The 22,904-nt window shown below is 34.4% G+C and overlaps 1 protein-coding gene across 5 annotated transcripts in view; it reads right to left on the bottom strand.

The window, feature by feature from the left end:
* The window catches only part of LOC143252623 (calcitonin gene-related peptide type 1 receptor-like), a 60,734-nt gene that overhangs the window by 13,781 nt on the left and 24,049 nt on the right, over positions 1–22,904 (bottom strand). For 4 of the 5 annotated variants that reach the window (XM_076505029.1, XM_076505030.1, XM_076505031.1 and 1 more), the window contains 12 exons: positions 19,258–19,390; positions 15,314–15,427; positions 12,633–12,745; positions 12,251–12,398; positions 10,539–10,652; positions 9,060–9,166; positions 5,560–5,651; positions 4,626–4,752; positions 4,097–4,250; positions 1,654–1,720; positions 1,508–1,571; positions 414–505 (listed from right to left, as the gene is read on the bottom strand). In XM_076505029.1, coding sequence (XP_076361144.1) covers positions 414–505; positions 1,508–1,571; positions 1,654–1,720; positions 4,097–4,250; positions 4,626–4,752; positions 5,560–5,651; positions 9,060–9,166; positions 10,539–10,652; positions 12,251–12,398; positions 12,633–12,745; positions 15,314–15,427; positions 19,258–19,390 — 1,325 coding nt within the window. The remainder of the gene's footprint in view (positions 1–413; positions 506–1,507; positions 1,572–1,653; positions 1,721–4,096; positions 4,251–4,625; positions 4,753–5,559; positions 5,652–9,059; positions 9,167–10,538; positions 10,653–12,250; positions 12,399–12,632; positions 12,746–15,313; positions 15,428–19,257; positions 19,391–22,904) is intronic. The other variant, XM_076505032.1, reaches the window with a different exon arrangement.

A 22,904-nucleotide genomic window follows, 5' to 3' on the forward strand; every position in this document is an offset into this window, starting at 1 on the left:
TGTTCAAGTCTCTTTCTAGATAGTTCTTATGTTCCAAGTTGATCCATAGCCTTTTTTTTAGTGTCATTAAATACAAGGAATACAGTTGTTTTGTAAATTCTAAATCACTCGTCTGAATACATTTATATGATCTGAGTGTATGAATATCTTGGAAGGAAATGTTACATACTTTAAAAAAAAACGACCCATCTTCGGTTGCAACTTCACACTTTCTTCTCAATAACAAACAACGTTATTGTCACCTTACGTTGTAACAAAATGCATTCAATCCTTTTAAATTTAGATTTAAATCATTAAAATGTGCATATTAACAGCCTCGAGTTACCAGTGGAAATATTTCAAAGCACTTTATTAAAATTAAAATAAATTTGGTTAATTTTATTGGTATTGAACCGAGAGTGTTGCTTTCTTACTTTGTTTGTCCTGACCTTCCATGACCTGTGTTGGTTGTATTTAACTTTTTCAGGAGAACCCTCACAATATTCACTAAAAACAAAACGTTTACCTGAAAATGTGATTTTCACATATTAGTATTGCATAATAAAATTAATATCAAATACACTGAAACAGTTTTAAACAACTGAGCTTGACACAGAGCTACCTATTTACCCTTTCTTAATTATTGTAACAAATGCACAAATATAAACTCTTCTTTTGTTTCTAATGTTGTTTCTCTGAAAATGCTGAATAACAGTTGGCGAAAAATATTTTCAGGAGTAAATTGTTTGTTTTTGAATTTCGCACAAAGCTACCCGAGGACTATCTGTGCTAGCCGTCCCTAAATTAGCAGTGTAAGACTAGAGGGAAGGCAGCTAGTCATCACCACCCACCGCCAACTCTTGGGCTGCTCTTTTACCAACGAATAGTGGGATAACCGTCATATTATAACGCCCCCACGGCTGAAAGGGCGAGCATGTTTGGCGCGACGGGGATGCAAACCCGTGACCCTCAGATTACGAGTCGCACGCCTTAACGCGCTTGGCCATGCCGGGCTGTTCAGGAGTAAATGAATTATTATTTAGCGATTTATAAATAAAGTATGGTACATATACTTCAAATGTATCAGTCTCTGTGTTTTGCTTCGATAATTGTTTTCACATTTTCTATACAACAACTATCACCTTGTATGTTTTTGTTCACAGGTTCAGTTGTTTGTGTTTGCTGTTCTGGATTTTATCCTTTTATATGACTCCATGAATTCTGATGACAGAAACAAAGAAAAATATAGTGAATAACTGAAATCTAAATTATTGCAATGCGTTTTCTAATTTATTCAAATACTTTCTATCATTACTGAGGTATTAAATATCGTATATAACCATTTTACCCATTGGAGTGGCGGCATATTCAGCCAAATACTTAAAACAGCTTATACCTAAATGAAGTAATAAAGAAACCTAGCCTTAGACTGTCAGATATTGCCATACTTACAAAAATATAAAAATAAATAAATTCACCATTAGTTTTTGTTATTGTTATTATTTATTAGGTGTGATGCTGTACTCACCAACAATGATACGCAGACAGGACCGTTGAAAATCCAAATGTACACACTATCTTCCAGCCAGCAACTACAAACACAAATCATTGTTAGATACAGATACAAATAGAAACATAAAAAATTTCGAACGTTAACTTAAAATATGTACTTACTGATCTGTTCCATCATCTGCAGACGTCCTCAGAGATGTGTATAGAACTGTCAGTAACACTGGGAAACCTAGAGATACAAATAACAATAAATGTCACCAAATGCCACGATAAAAACAAGTACATGTTAAAAGGTTGATGTATATATGAATCTGTAGAAAACAGGACACTAATTAACTGAAATCATTAACAACGAGAGACTCTACCAACAGTAAAGTGAATGGATAAGCATGAATTAGCAGCAGTCAGTGTTCATTCGTTTCGGCAAAAAATTAGAAATAGCTTATGGTACCAAGCATCTCGAGAAAATACTTGGCATGAGTAAGAATTTGAACCAACATGTTGGGGTAGAGGCAAAAAATGTCTGAGTTAATTATTGAGAATGCTGTGTGTATGCTGTATCTCACAGAAAAAATTGGACGTAGCTCACCCCTTACCCCCTTCCAAAATCCCACTTATAGTACTTCGTAGTTGTAACTTTCAATATGAAATGCATCTTATACGACACATGAGTTAAGCAGTTAAGTTAGATACCCCAAAGCTCAGACATAGCCAGCCATAATTTAGGAATGTTGACCGAGGGTGCAGTCAGTCAGTCAGAAGCTTCTGTCTCCCCTCCCAGTGGGATAGTGATATGTCTGCAGATTCACACCGCTATAAACCTGGTTTCGATGCCTGTGGTGAACAGAGCACAGATATTCCATTGTGTCGTTTTGTGCTTAATTCTAAACCAAACAAGAATCTCTTTTTACATATCTAGCTGTCCCTAACCAAATAAGAAGGCGAGATTGAATTCACTTTTATAACATGCCTACAGCTGAAAGAAAAAAGCATGTTCAGTAGCTAATACAGACACAAATATTCCTTAATTAGGTTTCACTGCGACTCTGGACACCGCCATCATCTTGACATAGCTAGTCATCTAAATATTATTAACTATTTTCCAATTGTGGAAATCATTATTTCTGAAGGTTACGAGTCATACGTATGGCCGTAAAGAATAAATGAATTTTCACTCATACTTTAACTGACGACCTTGAATCTTGACAATAACCATGCAGTTTAGTTTCCATAGTGAAACACGTTTGTTGTAAAGCTGTCACGTTCAAAGCACATCCATCATTCCTGAGAGCTTCCATAAAACGATTTCTAGACGTTAATTTCAACAATCCGACCACAAAGCAATCTACAGAAATATCATGAATGTCCATTTCATTCTCCAGCTACTTGAGGTATGAACTGCGAACATTGAGAGATATGTCGTGGAAGCAATCTTTGTACACATGAATTGTGTTACTTTTCCAGATTGGATCCTTCTGAACCGTTGTGTGCTGTTATCTGGAACAGGTGGAGGGTGAATCTCAGTGACTCAGCGAAAAATTGGGCTTTGATAACCCTGGCTGGCAAAGTGCAGATAGTCTAGCGTGTAGTTTTGCACTTAGGAACAAACAAACTTGGATGTTGTTGGGTTTTTTTAAGGCTGACTTTTGTGTTCGTGAATTTTCACCTGTTCTACAATGCTGCACCCTGCTTACCACAACTGGGACACGACTCATTGCAGATCTCATTCTAGATTGTCCAGCTCATCAAGTTGATCTATATTATTTTGTTTTCCAGTGCTATTAAGGTACAGAGGATAGCCTCGCCTTGGAAAGTCTAAATCCCTGGTCTAACCACATCTCTATAATCTGAGTGTATGAATATTTTCAATCGGAAAGGACTATTACATACAATTCCCAAAATTAACCGATTTTTGGTGGAATCTCACTATTCATGAAACACCAAATAATGTAGAAATGTAGTTATGATACATGTTATTCCACCGTGACTTTTATTTGACTGTGGTCGTTATATAACTTTCTGATATGCATATTCAGATTCGTTTTAATATAACGTATTCAATCCTCTGTACTTGTATTTGTTTATATCTTAAACATATCGTCGCATTTTAATAAAATATATTTTTTATGTAGCTCCGTACTTTATAACAAATAAACACTTCTATACAGTAATAATAAAGAAAGTTTTGTTTCGGATATTCACGCAAAAATGATGTATCAGACGTCATTAATTTTGAGCTGTTAGACCAGAGAAAAGAAAGTTGTACGATAGCACCTGCCTTTAATTCTTGGACTATTTTAATAGAATATTTGAATTTGATTACCGCTCTTACAATGCACCCAAGACTCCCAAGCAACTAGTTGTGAACGCTGGGACTTCAGATTCACAACCAGACACGCTATCCACTTGACCACTCCAATTCCGATAAAATCCAACAGCAGGATATACTTTATATAAAATTTATAATGTAAAGTACAGAATATTACTTTAATAAGATAATAAATAATATAAAGATCAGAACCTAACTTCTATAAGCTAACAAATAATACAAAATGATAAGTTTAAAATATCTAACTGAAGCTGTAATAAGAGGCACGTGGCCTACCCCAGCCAATCCCGAAGAACCAATTGACGAGTCTGTCTTCGGCTAAGAAGGCAACTGCCAGGACTGTGTGCAAATATAGACCTTCACAAAACATCCACATGTAGTTACATACTAAAAGGTTATGAACAAGCACGTGGATGGTCCGACATGTCATCTGAAACGTAGATTGTATGGCATTTAGCTTGTTGAAAATTACAAATAAAATAAAAATTACAGTGAACCGTTATGAGTACTTTGAGATGAACATGAAAGGCTTAGTTAATAAGAAAGTAATACGATTCTTTGATTAAAGTGGAATAAACATGTGCGCAAGAAGATCAAAGCACTACAGCTGAAACTTACGCAAAACTGTATATATTAACACTCGAGTTCTCATAGAAGTAAAACTCACAAAATCTACAAAACTTGCAACCAATACTTAAACTACTATTGTTTAAACCCACAGTTGACTACTTTCACAGACAGTTTTTTACTTGGGTCTTGCACAGAGGGCGTAATATGATATCCATTTTAAACTGGCTAATCTTACTTTGTTCTTGCTGGCTACCACGGGTCTCTGGGCCACCGCTGTGTACCACACCACCCAAAGCAAGTTGGACAGGATAAAAGAAAGAAACAGATGCTTGTGGATTATCGTCCTTGTGCATTTCAACGCCCTTAAACATTAAACATAAATCTTCTTCAGTTCTTTTAACATTAAAATATAACTCTTCAACACTACAGACATTAGATCATAACACTTTAACACCTTAAACATTATAGGATAACATTTTACAATTTTGAACATTTAAGATATGGGTCTTCAACACTGTAAACTTTAAAATACTGCACTTAATCACCCTCTAACATCAGATTACAACACTTTAACACCAAAAACATTATATTACAACACTTCGACACTTTAAACATTAAAATACAAATTTCAACATTCTTAACATTAATGTAACATTTCAATATTCAGAAAAATAAAATATAGCTATTCGGTCCTATAAACATAAAATATAACATTTCAATATCGTTAAACGTAAAATACAGCAATTTAACACCCTTAAATATTAACATAAAGGAATTAACTTAGTCAATTAAGAAGCTTTTTGTTGTTTTTGACATATTAAAACCGTGATTATTTCTAGTAATACTGAAATATCACTTTTTTAACATAATTATTTTATATGTAAAAATGTGAGAAGTAACATGTGAAACAAATAATCATTATGAGAACTATATTCGTTGTTGAAGACTTTATTTAACGAAATGATATCAATACGTATGTCCACCGAGAGCCAATAAAAACATACGTTACATTACATGTGTTTGGTATTTCTAACCAACTCTGTAAATGAACCACTAGAAATGTTCGTTAGCAATTTTGATAATTTAGGCTATCGGCAAAAAAAGAAAAGAAAAAAGTAACAGGGTACAAACACTTTTATAGAGCTTATTTATGTGAAAACATTACCTACCGAAAATAGGAAAAGATTATTAAAGCGACCACTAGCGCCACCAGTGAAATACTATAGCCCACAAGATAGAGCGTATTGATGCGTTGACGAAACTAAAACAAAAATTATATATAAATCTGTGATGCAAATGACTGATAAAACTATTAAAAATAAGAAAGTTAATTTAAGAATACTTTAGCAACTTTGAATACTTTTGTAGAAAAACCTCTATTCTCACATATTAAGTGAGGAAATTAGCAACAGGAATCAACTAACGTATACAAATAACTACAGAAGTAACACACCGTTCATCAGATTGAGAAGGGAACCCAGATCTTACTTTTAAACAAATATAAATTTCACCGTTGTTATTCCCCAAATTAAGTTCATGGATTTTTTTGTTTTTTTTTTTTGCATTTATGGCACAGCTACTAAGGCTGCCCTCTATAATTTTGAACTACTGACCAGAGGGAAAGTAGCTTGTTGGCAGTGTCCTATTACCCATCATGCACAATAAGCGACTGACTGACTGTGATTCTTTTAACGCACTCCAGCTTAATATGAGGAAATTTCTTTTGTTCTCACCAGTATCAGTAGATTCTTGAACCATTTTAATCGAATAGGCTCGGCATGGCCAGGTGGTTAGGGCGCTCGACTCGTAATCTGAGGGTCGCGGGTTCAAATCCCCGTCACTTCAAACATGCTCGCCTTTTTAGCCGTGAGGCATTATCATGTGATGGTCAATCTCACTATTCGTTGGTAAAAGAGTAACTCCTGAGTTGGCGGTGGGTGGTGATGACTATCTGCCTTCCTTTTAGTCTTACACTGCTAAATTATGGACAGGTAGCGCAGATCGCCCTCGTGTAGTTTTGTGCGAAATTCAAAACAAACACGCAAAGTTTAGTTGAATACTGGAATTTAATTGTCACTCTTAACCCAACAGCTTAGAAACCATCATTCGAAAAAAGTCTTTAAATTAATATTTTAAAAAATTCTGTCGTTAAATTAATATTTGAAAGCTTATATCATCGCTTCTTTCCCTTCTTATAAATATCATCTCGACAATGAAGTATAACAGACAATAAATTCTGCTATCGATTTAAGACTACCAATTGTTCACAAGGTTGTGTTTAATCTACCACTAGGTGGCTCTGTGAAAAATCAAAGTAAAACGTTCAAGGGTGTTTAGTAAGCCTTTTGATTAAATTATTAAATACAAAGAAAGTTTACATATGAGCGCTTGAGTTCACAGCTCGACAATTAAAACATTTCGTAACTTGTAACGTAAAATGTTTATTTCTGAAAATACAGAGAGACATATGTGAGAGGATACGCCTCCCTTATTTTACTAACGCATGCGTGGCGCGTTAATTCAACAAATTATGAAATGTCTTCGAAGCATCAGGTTTGGTTTGAATTTTGCGCAAAGCTATTCGAGGGCTATCTGCGCTAGCCATTCCTTAATTTAGCAGAGGGAAGGCAGCTAGCCATCACCAGCCACCGCCAACTCTTGGGCTACTCTTTTACCAAAAAGTATAAGGAATGACCGTAACATTATAATGCTGAAAGAGTGAGCATGTCTGGTGTGACGGGGATTCGAACCCGCGACCCTCAGATTACGAGCCGAGTGCCTTAACCACCTGGTCTTACCGAGTCTCGAAGCATAAGAAGATAAGAGAAGTGATTTGTCAACTCGGAAATAATTCTGCATTTCGAAACGCAAGTCAATAAAGAAAAAGAGAGAGACAAAATAACTTCGGTATTAAAGGTTTACGGTGTTATCAAATAACAAACAATAATAATGCGTGAATTGTAAAATTAAAGAAATAACAATTTACTACGAAAAAAGTTTCTTTATTATATTAAACGTATAAAACACAATAATTGTAGAATTACTTAAGAAATGTCTGTCAACAAACACTTTTATTGAGCATCATAAATTTATTAAAAGATGTCTGAGAATTTCACGTTTCCCAGCGTCTCAACAGAAGTCTGACTAAAAACCGTGATCCAATACCCATGGTGAACACGCACCCAAAGGATAGCTTTCTATACTACCAACAATCAATCAACGAAAACCCTATCACGTTTAATAATGTGTCCCAAGTTATGCGTAAGATAAACGTGTCAAACAAAAATAAATTTCAAGTTTTCCTAGAAAGAAAAAACGAAAATCAGCTAATTGAAAAGCGCCTTACTGTAGCCAAACTTCATCTCTAATAAAGATCGCAAACCATGAGGGCAACCTATATTTATCAAATTATGTTTAATACGCATGAATCACGTAATGCTAAACATTAGCTTACATAATATAACAGGACTGTGTTGGCTTCTCTGTTGCTCCATTTTGAACTTAACTGTATATAACACTGAAATAGATGCTATGTTTTCCGATCATGAAAGACCTCCCACAAAACGTGTTTGTGATGTGATACTTTTGTAAATTCATTGTATTATTTCAATCAATAAGATCCGGCATGTGCTAATTTCAAAATTTATATTGTAAAACCCCCATCTATTGAAGTATAATTAGTATTTTAAAACAAAACGAACCGTGAAATTTTAAAGATTTGAAGTTGTTTGTTGTTGTTTTTGTTTGAAAAACTAAACAATGAGCCACAACGCTGGTATTTAACTCCGAAATTTAGCATTATAAGTTCGCTAGCTCAGCTTTGAACCACTAATAATAGAGCAGACACTTAGAATAACCATTCATATTATCTGGATTATCTCTTTGCGTAAATATTTGTTCTACTCTCCATGAAATGAGTCTGGCACAACTTGGTAGTTATAGCGCTCGGGTCACATTAAGTGGGTCGCAGAATCAAAACCCATCGCCGAATATACTCGCCTTTTGAAGAGTGAGAGCGTTATAACGTGACGGTTGCTTCCACTATTTGTTGGTAAAATAGTAGATCGAGAGTTGTCAGTGGATGATACTGGCTGATTATCTTCCTTGTGGATGGTAGTTAAATGTTAAGAATAACAACGAATAACCGCAGTAACAAAAAAACAAACAAAACGAGCTTTATAAAGTGAAACACTTAAGAGATATATTCCTAGTTTACAAAATATTTTGTGAGCTGCAACAAAACATTCTGAGAGAATGGAGTTTTTTGTTTGCTTGTTTGACAAAACACATTTTGATGAAACTGAAAATGCTTTTAGTTAAAATTATAAACTTCAAGCATGAATGTACCTTTGTCAGTGAACAAAATATATTTTCTATAAAGATAATGCTCTGTCATCTTGATATTTAGTTACATAAAAATAAATACATTTACTTAAAATAAGATAAAATAGTGCGCATTTCACGATTAAATGAGTCTCGTCGTTACCTGAGTTAGAAAAAACTGAGAGATATTGTTCCACATTGCAAACTACATTCAAAAGTGCTCGAATGTGCACGTTACAATTCTGAAGTTAACTTTACACACACAGCGAATTAAATAGCTGTGTTAACAAATTTTCCGGATATTAATGTGTGTAGTTTAATGTGCGTTAGGAATATGGAAACTTACTGCAAAATCTTCATAGTCAATGCATGTTGTATAGTTTGACCAAGTCATATTGGTCACCGGGTGACGTAACCATTGCCCATCTTCTTCACATACTTTGTAAGCTTGACCTAAGTAACATTGCAACACTACTCATAAACAAATGCAACTACAAAATGTTAAGATCTGGAAATACAAGGAAAATGGTTAACTTGTCTTTTCTGACAACCGCTTCTTTGTATTTGTTAACGTAATATGAACAAACTGATAAGAAAGCAAACGTAAAATGATGTTAAAATATTAAAATGCTGAATAAGTTTGATCAGTCACTGAAAAATAACATATATTCCTATATGTTTCCTTGATTTCTTCGAGAAAAAAAGTTTTCTTTATCAAACTAACTTTGCTAAAATATTTTTTTTTTATATTGAAAAATCAATCCGGTAATTTTTTTCCTTTCACATTCTAGGAATTCGAGCACAAGTGACATTACTGTAGAACATTCAATCAGTTCAATTATTTTTGATGAGTTAATTATCTTTCGTTATGACTTTAATTATTACAATTGACGTTTTATCATTTTAAGTCATAAGTCTATATATTTTTATTTCATAATATCTGTACAAGTATTCAGTCCGATTGACCACATTGAACTTGAAGAAGCTGTAAAGGTAATTTGGAATTCGTGACAAATAACCTTTGTGACTTTAGTGAAAACTCCATAGTGTATATTTTAAAAACGTTTCATTTCCTATTGTTAATGAATTACGGTCGTACAATTACCATGACAGACAATTAAGGAAATAATCATCAGTTTGTTTAATTATAAACACTAATTACAAATCATAACCTGTTAAAACAATTTTACTTCATTCAACAAGCATTTTCATAATAGTAATTACAAGCTTTATGAAAGATGAAAGAAACAGATATCACACGAAATTATAGAATAGGAAAATGAAAAACGGTTATTTCATCAATTCACGTAGCTGTAAGATTTACATTCAGTAATCACTTATTTCAAAGGTTTGTCGAAGAGTGAATAATGACTATTTACTACGATTCACCATTATGTATATTAAAAATGAGAAAATGAGTGAGCTAAAAGTCATTATATATATTTTGTAAAAACTCATTAAACGTGAGGCTTTAAACAGAAAAAAAAATATAAGTAAACAGCGGTTACTAACGTCAATCATTAGTAAACATTGATTGTTACATTCGTTGAAATGTACGGAAGCAAATATTTCTCATATCTCATGGGTTGTTAGGGAATATTTTCAAAAAACAAATTATCTTAAAATGGCCGTTTTTGTTACACATTCATGATAAATAATTCTTTACGTGTGTTTTGGAAACTGATTTAAATCACAAACTATCCCTGTAGAAAAGCTTAAAAAACACTTCAGTATGTTTAGACATACCATAAAATTATATAAGTTGAACATAAGATGCGATTTAGAATTTTATTTAAAATGGAACACACACAAAAAAACAACATACGATTGGGGTTAAATCCAGGAATAAAGTGTGGACAAGGTGCTCGTGCTACCAGTCCCGCTTCTGTGTCATTCCAGCAACTCCACCCATCGAATGTTCTTGGACAGTACAATTCTCCTATGAAACATTATGATGACTTTACAGTAATAATCAATTTATTTTCGATAAGTTATCTGCTGTTTATCGTGAGATGGAAATAATATACATTAGCTAACAGAAAATATTTTTAAAAAAGCGAAAAGCTCTCAAAAATGGTAAAGCCCACCTATTAGGAATGTAATAATACCTTTGGGTAAATAAGCCCATCTATTAAGAACGTAATAATATCTTGGGAAAAATAAGTCAATCCATTAAGATCGTAATAACATCTTTGGAAACAAAAAAAAAACATGTTGTTTCCATCACAGGTACAACCTTTTTTTTTGCGTTAGAAGCCCTTAAACTCACAGCCAAGCTGTTTGATGGCCTACGACAATTGTTTTCTAAGAGTACGTATAATGAAACTAGCAAAAAAAAAATCGTAATGTAGGCACCTCATGAACTTATTTGATTCCAAGAAAAAAAAAAAACAAATACAAGCGCTTGTTTTAAAAGATACGGTAGCTTGAGCTGACTCATAAGTTTTTAAGCAACTACTTTAAAATAAGTTCGGTATAGAAATACATACCATATGCATCTATACTTTACAAAATTGCATCGTATTGAGAAATTTTGAGTTTTACTAGTTACAATGGGCCCGGTATGGCCAGGTGTTTAAGGAGCTCGACTCGAAATCTGAGGTTGTGAGTTCGAATTCCTGTCACACCAAATATGCTCGTCCTTTCAGACGTGGGGACGTTACAATGTTATGGTCAATCCCATTATTCGTTGGTAAGCGAGTAGCCCATGAGTTAACGGTGTGTGGTGGTGACTAGCTGCCTTCCCTCTATTCTTACATTGCTAAATTAGGGACGGCTAGCGCAGATAACCCTCGTGTAGCTTTACACGAAATTCAAAACAAACCAAACTTATAATATTAATTTTTCTAATATTGGTTAAACAACAAAAAATGAGTGATCATGAGTACTGTTATTGTTGTTGTATTGTTAGTTTGTTTGCTTTTGAATATCGAGAAAAACTACACGAGAGCTAGCCGTCCCTAATTTAGAAGTGTAAGACTAGAGGGAGAGTAGTTAATCATCACCACCCACCGCCAACTCTTGAGCTACTCTTTTGCCAACGAATAATGGAATTGGCCGTAACATTATAACGTCCACAAGGCTGAAAAGGCAAGCATGTTTGTTGTGACAGGGATTCGCACCCACGGCCCTCGGATTACGAGTCGAGTGCTTCAGCCACCTGACCATGCCGAGTCGTGTTGTTAGTATGTGCATATTGTTGTTATAATGTACTCTTACGGGTGTTCTCTTTCGTTATTATTACATTCTACAATGACCCCCTTAGTGGTGGACCAATATGCCTGAGGACTTACAACGCTATAAATCCAGTTTCGACGCTTGTGGTGGGCAAAGCAAAGATAAATCCTTCTGTAGCTTGGAGCTTAACTACAGCCAAAGAACCCCATTACAATGTGGAATTCTCCAATGAAGAGGAAAAATCTACCTTTGGAAAGTGCTCAAATAAATAATTGGGGTTTTTAGGTTGTGATATATGTCGTTTTTTATTCTAAGTATGTAAATATATCACTAGACGAAAAAAAAATAACAAAAACCTACCACTGTCAGGTTTAGGCGACGAAAGCACGTCCCGTACACATTGGCTAAATGTCAGTTCTGTATTCGTATTTTCATATGGCAACAGCGGTAAAGCGAGTAACAAATTTAGCAAATCTTCCAGAAGGTCCTGGTTTGATATTTGCTCAATCTGCCGATATAAAAGTGCATACTGTTAACTATTTTCCTTGTAACTTATGATAGAACAAGATATGCAGACTCTGACCAAACACTCTTATATTGCTTGATTTTGTACTTCTTTTGATATCGCGAAGCCTTGTTGAAGGCGAACATATATAAAGTGCGATAACTAGAAATTAACGGAAAAAATGAACTGAAACAGGAAAAATCCTGTGTTTTAATTTTTTATAAGTATTAACGTTACCTTACGTAAGAATGACGAGCCATTGAAGCAGAGCGAGTAATTTGCAACCTTTATTCCTAACGCTTCATCTGGTGTCCAGTCTCCATTTTCACCACATTTCCTCGTAGCCACTTCTAAAAAAAAGTATAAATAATCAAGTATTTAAACAGAAAATCGAAATGGTCTTTCCTTAGCTGATTTCCAAGAGTTTTTATTCAGTTGTGTAATAATGTATACAGATTACATCACCACGTCTTGATCCAACAGGTACCAAAAATAGGAAAACAGACATTAATTAACGAAAATTAATATTCATAAGTCATGAACAACATGATAAACAAGAACTAATAAAAATAACAGTAATTATAAATCGGAAGTTATTTGTTCTTAAACATAAAGTTATGCAGTGGGCTGTCCGTTGTGTGCCTCCTTAGAGATCGAAATCCGAATTTTAACATTATAATCCTCAATTATGGGCTAAAGATCTGAAGTGTTGGTAATGAGGCGATACAATAATCACAGTAAAATTAAAAAGAAATGCCAAACACAAAAAAATAAAAGTACTCGCATCTCCAAAGGTTGCCTCGTCCAAGGATCACAAAAAAAAAATAATCAGAGAACAACCATCTCGTTCAAAGATTATATACAAGACATCAGAGAATAGCTAACTCGTCAAGAGATCCCACGTAAAACACAAGAAAACAGCTGTCTCGTTTAGAGATTATATACTGGCGAACTGGAAGGATAAGGTAGCTCCTGGATACTCAATGGTTAAAACCAGAGTTTCCAGAAATGTATATATGTGTGTGTGTATAGCTATATATAGTTCAATCTGAGGATTATTAATGGATAATGCACATTCTAGCTGCTATAGTTACAACATAAGCTATACATTGGTTCATCAAATTACTGCAATGTTTTATGAAATATTATTTTCATTTTAGAATAAAAGTTGTTTAGTTCACTGGAATATTTTCTTATATATATATACACAAAAAATGTTTGGTACAGCTTAATGTTTACTTCCAAGTATCTTATATGTATGGGAAGATGTTTAGTGTAATAGTAAAGGTAATTAATATTCATTGGAGAGCGTTCGGGTTAGCTTCACGAGGCAACAGATGGTTAAAGCAGTCGACTCGTAATCCGAGAGATCACTGGTTCGAATCCCCGTTGAACCAAACATGCTCGTAATTTCAGCCGTGGGGGCGTTATAATGTTACGATCAATCCCACTATTCGTTGGTAAAAAAGCAGCCCAAGAGTTGGCGATGGGTAGTGACGACTAGCTGCCTTCCCTCTAGTCTTACACTGCTAAATTAGGAACGGCTAGTGCAGATAGCCCTCGTGTAGCTTTTCGCGAAATTCAAAGGAAACAAAAAAAATTAAAATCTTCTAAATATTTAAAAATGAAATCGTGGTAGTGGGAGATAAAGACATCATAAAGAATATGGCGATTTAGACAAGGTAACCATATATCAAGTTTGGAGAAGGCTTCGATGGGTGTTGAAAGAAACTTTATTACAAATGTACAACGTTTCGACAAGCTAATGTCATCATTAGGTACAAGCAGTTTACGTAGATAAATATATATATATACACTGCTGGCCAAAATCTTAAGGCCAATGAACATAAAGAAAAAATATGCATTTTGCGTTGTTAGACTCAACCACTTATTTGAGTAGAGCTTCGAAAGACGAAAATAAGAAAAATAAAAATAAAAACTTTTTTAGCATTTAATAGGGAATATGTGAACACTATGAAATTAGCCTAAATACTGCACATAAGTACTAAGAGGAGGAAGAAGTCAAAGAGAACCTGACCCTCCAGGGTACGAACATATCATACCCAAACACCGAGTGAGAGAGAGAGACAACAAAGGTTAATCAACAAGGACAAGAAAAATATGAAACAGAAACTCGTCTCCAACAGACACGATATTTCATTATTATAAAGTTCACTGTAGCTATCGGGGAAGATGTGTTTTTTTGTTTTTTTTTGTACACGCAGGATTTTGTAAAGAATATTAAGTAAAAAAAGAACCAACTGTTTAATTTAAGTTACTTATGATGAAGTAAAATGGACTTAAAACCCATAGGTATTAAGTTAAAAAAAACTTTATACTCAAAGAAAAATGCTTACAAATACATACAGAAGAACATCGGAACTTTGAAACAACTACTGAAATAATACCAGCCACACACAAACAGAATTTGAATAGCTTATCTCACCTATCAGCCTCAATCCTGAAAAGTCGTAGAAAATACTGACAGGACAAAGTTTTCATAACACAGAAACCAAATTACCACATTCTTACATTAATTTTGTCACCTGAAGAACTATTGGTATAGAAGTCAACTGTATTTTTCTGCTTTATCGCCAAGTACTTTCAAGAAATACGGTCACTAACAAAACCATTCCAACGTAGAACATAGATATCAAATCACGGAGACCAACAACATCAATTTAAAAAAAATCATACAATGAAAATAGATGCGATGAAGGTAATAGCCTAATTTTTGAAAAAAAAAGTATTTTACAGATTATTATCTTAGCTTTCGAACTGATTTCAAATTGTTTATAAAAGTACCAAATGGGTAATTTAGCTGATTAAATGTTGCATAAACCTATAGAAAAATATAGTCGATATAATAAATGATAAATGCGCATATTTAATTCAATAAATAATGTTAACTTACTAACCATTTACATCTATTTCAGGAACAAACGATGGACACGAGATGACCGCTACGTTACCAGGTGGCGTTGCTTCCCAACAACCCCATCCGTCAAAAGCAATTGGACATTTCAAATCACCTGTATGAAACAATAGGAATAAATCAAAAGTCATTTATGATGACGAGAAACCCACTTGAAGTAAAACGGTATCTCAGGACGGCTAGTATGGATATTAACACTTTCACTAATGAAGCAGAAAACAACGTTTCGATCTTCTTCGGTCATCTTCAGGTTAACAAAGGTTAATCAGTTTCTTTGTAAACCTGAAGATGACCTAAGAAGGTCAAAACGCTGTTTTTTATTTTATTAGTAAAAGTGTTAATATCCATACCAGCAGCCCTGAGATATCAATTCGAAGCCAATCTTACTGACAAGGCTCACAAGTTTTGTCTCCGATCGCGGTAGTGATAGAAAGATAACGATGTAAGATAAATTATTTCAAATAACACACATTTGCACATGTGTAAGACCTGGATACATCAATATAGAAAGCGCTGAAAATAAAACTTACTGACGACGTTAAACACTTAATGTTAACTATGAAAAGTGAAAGAGGACAAAATATTTTGCATACCGAAAAACTCCGAGAAGACGATGCAGTTTAATTACAGGGGGATAAATAGTGGTTTGAATCAACCAGAATTCACGTAATGTTTAAACTTATCCCAAGGAAATTCAATGCTCCGAGTGAGTTTATTTGTAATTAAGCACAAAGCTACACAATGGACTACTTATGTTTTGCTCACCATGAGTATCGAAACCTCGTTTTTGGCGTTGTAAATCTGCAGGCTGTGCTACTGGTGGACTACTTCCAAAGTTAGAATTAATATCAATCTTTTTAACAAAATGATAGGGGATGGGAGGTAATTTTGTATTGATTCTGTTTCAATCATGGGTAAAGTTTGTTTATTTGGTTATTTTTTTAATTTCGCGCAAAGCTACACGAGGGCTATTTGCGCTAGCCGTCCCTAATTTAGCAGTGTAAGACTAGAGGGAAGTCATCACCACCCACCGCCAACTCTTGGGCTACTCTTTTACTAACGAGTATAGTGATTGACCGTAACACTATAACGCCCCCACGGCTGAATGGGCAAGCATACTTAGTATGACGGGAATTCAAACCCGCGACACTCGGATTACGAGTCGAGTGCTTTAGCCACTTGTCCACGCCGAGCCATGAGTAAAGTTATTTTTTCCATAATGGATGGGGGGTTTTGTACAGATTCTCCGTAAATCATAGGTAAATTTGGTTTTTCATACGTTTTTTTTTACTCAAAATTCAATCTTAAAAAAAATAGCAATAACTTATCAGTTCAAAAGTTTAAAGATACGGGAAATTCTGTGTCGATAAAAAAAGACAGACACAAGAAATATAAAATTTAGGAACGAAATGAAAATGTGTTGAGATATTTAAATTATATGTTTGTGTGTGTTTGTGTATGTTAAACGTTAATATTTAAATGAGAGGGAATCCTCAATTGCCACAGCATTTCCGGCAGCCCCGTAGGCCTAGGTGGTTAGGGCACTTGAGTACTAATCTGAAGGTTGCGGTCTAACGTTTCCATCCCATTAAACATGATCGCCCTTTCAGTCGTGGAAGCGTTGTAATATGATGGTCAATCCTACTATTCGTCTATAAGAGAGGAGCCCAAGAGTTGGCGGTGGGTGGTGATGATAAGCTCTAATCTTTCATTGTTAAATTAGGGACTGCTTGTTCCAATAGCTCTCCTGTAGCTTTGTGTGAAATTCAAAAAACAAACTTTTTATTAGCTATATTTTTGTGCTCTAGCATTACCAAGTACAGAGAGCACGTATACCCGATTAAGTTTTAAAACTCATAAGAATCTCTACCAGTTTATCTTCAAAATGAAATTGTTTTAGGCATACTAAGAGTAAATTAATATATGAGACCTTGGCCATGATAAAATAGAATACATCAGTCGAAAGGTTTGACCTCTTGAGTCCAAAACTGTGATTAGATCTCGAATCGGTCAAGAGATGATAGAGCTACGAACTAAAAGTATTTACTTCAATAAAAACAACAATAAAAAAACTCAAAACCATTCTATGAGCCGCTCTGCCGCGACTAAAACTGCCCAATCAACACTTTTCTTTTTTTCGAGCATTTCCCTATCTCAATGATTGCATAATAAAAACCCACTTTAAAGACAATATTTAAAGTACTTCAGGTGCACTTTCAAATTCCTAAACCATAACTGACATCAATTTGGTGATAAAATCACAAAAGTGACACACAGGAAATCAAACTTTCTCTCGTTTCGGCCATTTGTATAAATAACATACATGTGTTTGTCTGTCCGAAACTTTTTCGCATGTTTCTCGATGAAATGCTACAAATTTCATATTAGTAGAGAGATAACTGTCCAAGGAATCCAGATTGCATATTATCATTTCCATTCAGATTCATGTTATCTGTCTTTTTTGTTTAGTCACACCTTATAATGTAATGGGTATGCTGTACTTTGTCATCACGTGACGACTAGCTTTGACTTCAACTTTATTCCACGCAAACAACATACTTAACCTGCGTATAAATTTTCTAAACAAAAAGAGAATATTACACTAAACACAACTGATGTGGGCTTTCTCGACTTACTTAGATCTAAAATACGTGCAGTTTGTTCAAATCCACATGTTTATCACTCTCCGAGAATGCATTCAGACGTTTCTGCATATTCAGCCAATTTCGCTTTCATTATAATTTACATTCAGTTCGATTCATAAGCTGCTATAAATACCTTTCAACTACTTTTTTTTCTTCAGCGGGGATTTTATTTTTCGATTTTGTTAATTTCTTTGTTTTAACTCATAAAATCGTATCATAATACACTGAACACACAACTTTTCATATTCTGTACACTATTACGAATGCTATAATTATAGTTCATGGATTACTTTGCGTGTATTTTTGTTAAATAAATTTACATACCTATAATTTTACTAATAAAGTTATTTCTACGCTAGTTTATTTGATGAGAAGTTTTTTTGTTTTTTTTCAAATAGATCAGGATTTATCGATCTAACGCACAATGCCTGCAGGAAAGCTAAACTTAAATGCGTGTGTAAAAATGATAAAATAAAGAAAATTCAAGCAAAGGGCATGAAAATTACCGCAGATGTTTTGGTTTTTTTTGAATTTTGCGCAAAGCTAAAACCCGTGTTAATAAACAAGTAAGAAACAAGTCTTATTATATTTATTTTTCTAATACTGGTTAAACAACAAAAAATGAATGATCATGAGTACTGTTATTGTTGTCGTGTTGTTAGTTTGTTTTTGAATTTGGAGTAAAGCTATACGAGGGCTATCTGCGCTAGCCGTCCCTAATTTGGCAGTGTAAGACTAGAGGGAAGGCAGCTAGTCATCACCATCCACCGTCAACTCTTGGGCTACTCTTTTACCAACGAATAGTTGAATTGACCGTCACATTATTTCGCCCCTACGGCTGAAAGGGTGGACATGTTTGGTGCAACGTGGATTCGAACTTGCGATCCTCAGATTACGAGTCGAGTGCCTTAACCAGCTGGCCATGCTTCATAAAAGATATAGTAAAAATTAATAAACGTATTACAAAAGATAAATGACTTTCGATATTCATATCTTTTCCATAAAAATTGGTACATTTCAATTAAAAAAACGACTTCAGATATTGATAAATTTATCTCAAGGTCGTGTCTTATGGGAATGGTAGACGTTTTTCATAAAAATTAGTTTAACAGGTCAATGAATTCTTCACGAAAAAAAATCCTTGAAAATATATCTGTTTCACAAAAATTTCGTAAGAAATTTATAAGTCCATTAAGAAAATGCTATTTAGGAAACTGATCAGTTTATAATAAAACATGACTTAAGAAACTGGTTAATTTGTCATAAAACCTGACTGATTTACCTTTGTTACTTTCTGAAGACAGTGCTTTTTGATGGCAGAAGTAGGACTCTTTAAGTTGTGCTAGAAGAAAGTCTTTAGCATCCGTGACAGAGCTTAGGTCGTCATTTGTCTGTTCTGTAACTATTTCACATACCTGTATCAACAAAACCAATTTAACACTTAAATGAAACTTTGAACACTTAGAGTCCATAATCGTTTTATTATTGATGATTTGTTTGTTTGTTAGAATAGAAGTAACAATATGTGTTGTTGAGATAATCTAGTCACACGTTTGTTGTTGTTTTTTAATATTCGCTCAAATTTGTTAGAGAAGGCGATCTGCGTTGGCCGTCTCAAATTTCGAGCTTATAAACTAGTGGGAAGGTACCTAGTCATCAACACCCACCAATATATTTCGGCTACTCTAATCAAACAGTGGGTTTCGTTTATCGTTCTTACGACCACAAATTGCAAGACGCGATTTTATGGGATGGAAACTACAAAATGTTTGATGCGTTTATTTAATACTATTCACACAAAAATTTAGTATTGTACTGAAACTATAAGTTTATTTGTTTATTTTTATAAGTTTCCTTAACACTGTATACACAACACATTAGTACCTTACTAGACCTGTGTGTCTATTTTTAGTAGTTTTTATAACACTATTTATTCAACAAATTAGTATTCTACTAAACCTGTCTGTTTATTTCTAGTAGTATATATAACATTTTATGCAACACGCTAATATTGCACTAGACTTGCTAAACTCATATGTTTATTTAAAGAAGTATATTTAACACTGTTTATTTTTATAGAATTTCCTTTAGTACACGTTATGGCATATTAACATTTGTTTCTAGAAGGGTCCTGCATACTGTTTACGACACATTAATATTGTATTAACGTGTATGTTTGCTTCTAGAAGTTTCCTTAACACTGTCTGATTAAAACCTTATTAGAACCGTCATATCTGTAACTCTGACTATTCCTTTAGTTTCCATATAGAATTGACCAATCATATTCCTCCTGAACAGTATGTTGGGTACTCTGTTTACATAAATTTCATCTTATTTTTCCGTATTCGTGCAATCTCACGTGTTCCTGCGTTGCTTACAACATAACATTAGAAGATGCAATAGTTATGCGACTATAAACAACGTAAACAGGTTACATAGCGTACAAGAGCTGTTTCTGTACTTCCACTTTTACTTCTGGTATTGTACACTGTGTTACAGATAAAAACTTACGTTCAGACAATTCTCACAGCAATGTGCACGTGATTCGTTCACTTTTTTATGTACTCGCGCACATGAACTTTATACAAAATGTGTTTACAGATGAATCTGTTCTGTATACATTCTAAGTTCATACCACACCACATCTGTGTACTCGCGCGTTTTTTACTATTTCTACAGATGCAGAAAAAAGTTCCATACTGGCCACAGATTAAGACACGGTGTATATGTATTTATTTTGTGTTAGTACATTGAGAACGACTTACGTAGACGCTCGCGCGCGCGCACACACACACGTACACATACACACGCTTAAAAATGTTACTCATCCGGTCTGGATTATTTTTAGTCTGCAAAAGAAAAACGAAAATAAAACACATTTGTTTTACCAGTGTATGGATATAAGCGTGGTGTTTTGACTACTAAATGTTTTTAATAACAAAATTAATTAATTTTTAATGGATTTACAAAACAGCAGGAAATGAAAAAGCCAAGTCGATCATTATAACAAAGGATTCCCACAAGACGTGCAATTATTAGCAAAATTTAAAAAATACAAGGCTTAACACATTCAAAGATGTTGTTGTTTTATTAAGTACAATGAAATTATAAGAGAAAAAACCTATTGGTGAGGAGTAGGAGTAGAATCATCTGGGAAATAAAACAACGTTAAAAGTCAGGTTTTGGCGCTCAACACAAAACAAAATAAAACCGGGAAACAGAAGTTTACAGGACGACGTTTCGAAAGTCTTCCGCCTTTATGAAGACGAAAAGCGGAAAACTTTCGAAACGTCGTCCTGTACACTTGTGCCTCCACACCGTCCATTCCATAAAGTTTCATCACGAATACTCTGCCTAAACAATCTATCAAAAAAAAAAAAAAAACAATCGCAAGGTTTAAGTTTAATATGGGTTCAGCTAAAGCAGATTAAAACTCTATAAAAGCAAAATAATTATTTCATTAGTTTGACAACATTTTATGCACCATAAGACACGTAAGCCTACTTTTACTATTCACGTCTTGTTACGTAATGGAAGCGGTGATACACATCTCACAGAAAACATACCAACCCCCGGGATCTCGCTTGTTATACAGATATTCAAATAAGCAAATATTCTCGTGCAGTGTGCCACGCCCAAACTGTCGATATTCAATGTAATTTTCGGACTAGATGTGAATAATAGAAACTTAACAAATGTAATTTAAAATTAAGTAGCTTAATGCTACTTGTTATTTCCTCAAATACTTTTAAGAGTATGGATAAGATAGATCATATATATATATGATATTGATATTGATATATGATGTTCAATTGAATTCCCGTACGAGAGGTTTTCGGAATAGAAGATAAATAGACAGGTTAAATCATTAGGTTCAACAAAATATACCGAAGTCATTTGAACCGTTTACGAAACCACTTCACGATTGCTAATTCCAAAATTCACCAGTGGGTTTCATTATAAAAGTGTAGGGGTGTATCGTATATAATTTGTACATTTCGTTAAACGTGGGATTACTTTTACCGCTTATATTTGCTATAGTAGGAGCGACTCCTCTGTGCATCTCTCTCATGCGTATTATGCAAACTAAGAAAATATTTTAAGAGGTTGAAGTTCTTCTAATTGTATTAATGGAATCTGTTGTATAAATAAAAGCGTTAAACTTGCCTTTGTACTCCCCAGATATAAAATATAAACTTTTACTTGTCGTTAAACACAAAGTTACACAATGGGCCATCTGTTCTGTGCCAAACGCAGAGATATAAACCCTAAGTTTAACATTACAAGTTTACTGCTGAGCCACAGTATACATACAAATTAATTTTCACAGCTGTTGGGTTGGAATTTCGCACAAAGCTACTCGAGGGCTATCTGTGCTAGCCATCCCTAATTTTGCAGTGTAAGACTAAAGGGAAGGCAGCTAGTCATCACCACCCACCGCCAACTCTTGGGCTACTCTTTTACCAACGAATAGTGGGATTGACCGTCACATTATACGCCCCCACGACTGGGAGGGCAAACATGTTTAGCGCGACGCGGGCGCGAACCCGCGACCCTCAGATTACGAGTCGCACGCCTTACGCGCTTGACCATGCCAGGCCTTTTCACAGCTACTGTTGCTGTTTTAAGGCAAAACTACACAACAGGTATTTGCACTCTGTCCACTACGAGAATCGAGTGTGTGTGTTTTCTTTTATCAAAGCCACATTGGGGTATCTGCTGAGTCCACCGAAGGGAATCAAACCGCTGATTTTAGCGCTGTAAATCCGTAGACCTACCGCTGTACCAGCGGAGAACACGAGAATCGAAATCGTTTTAATAACATCCTCTCTATAATAATAACAACTGTATTTTACATTCTAAAGCAGCCATAATTAAAATAATGGGTTTCAGATATTACTTGGTTACTGGAGAGAAGTTCAAATATCC

This window comes from Tachypleus tridentatus, chromosome 6 (assembly GCF_004210375.1).
Source record: "Tachypleus tridentatus isolate NWPU-2018 chromosome 6, ASM421037v1, whole genome shotgun sequence".
In the NCBI taxonomy this organism is placed as follows: Eukaryota; Metazoa; Arthropoda; class Merostomata; order Xiphosura; family Limulidae; genus Tachypleus; species Tachypleus tridentatus.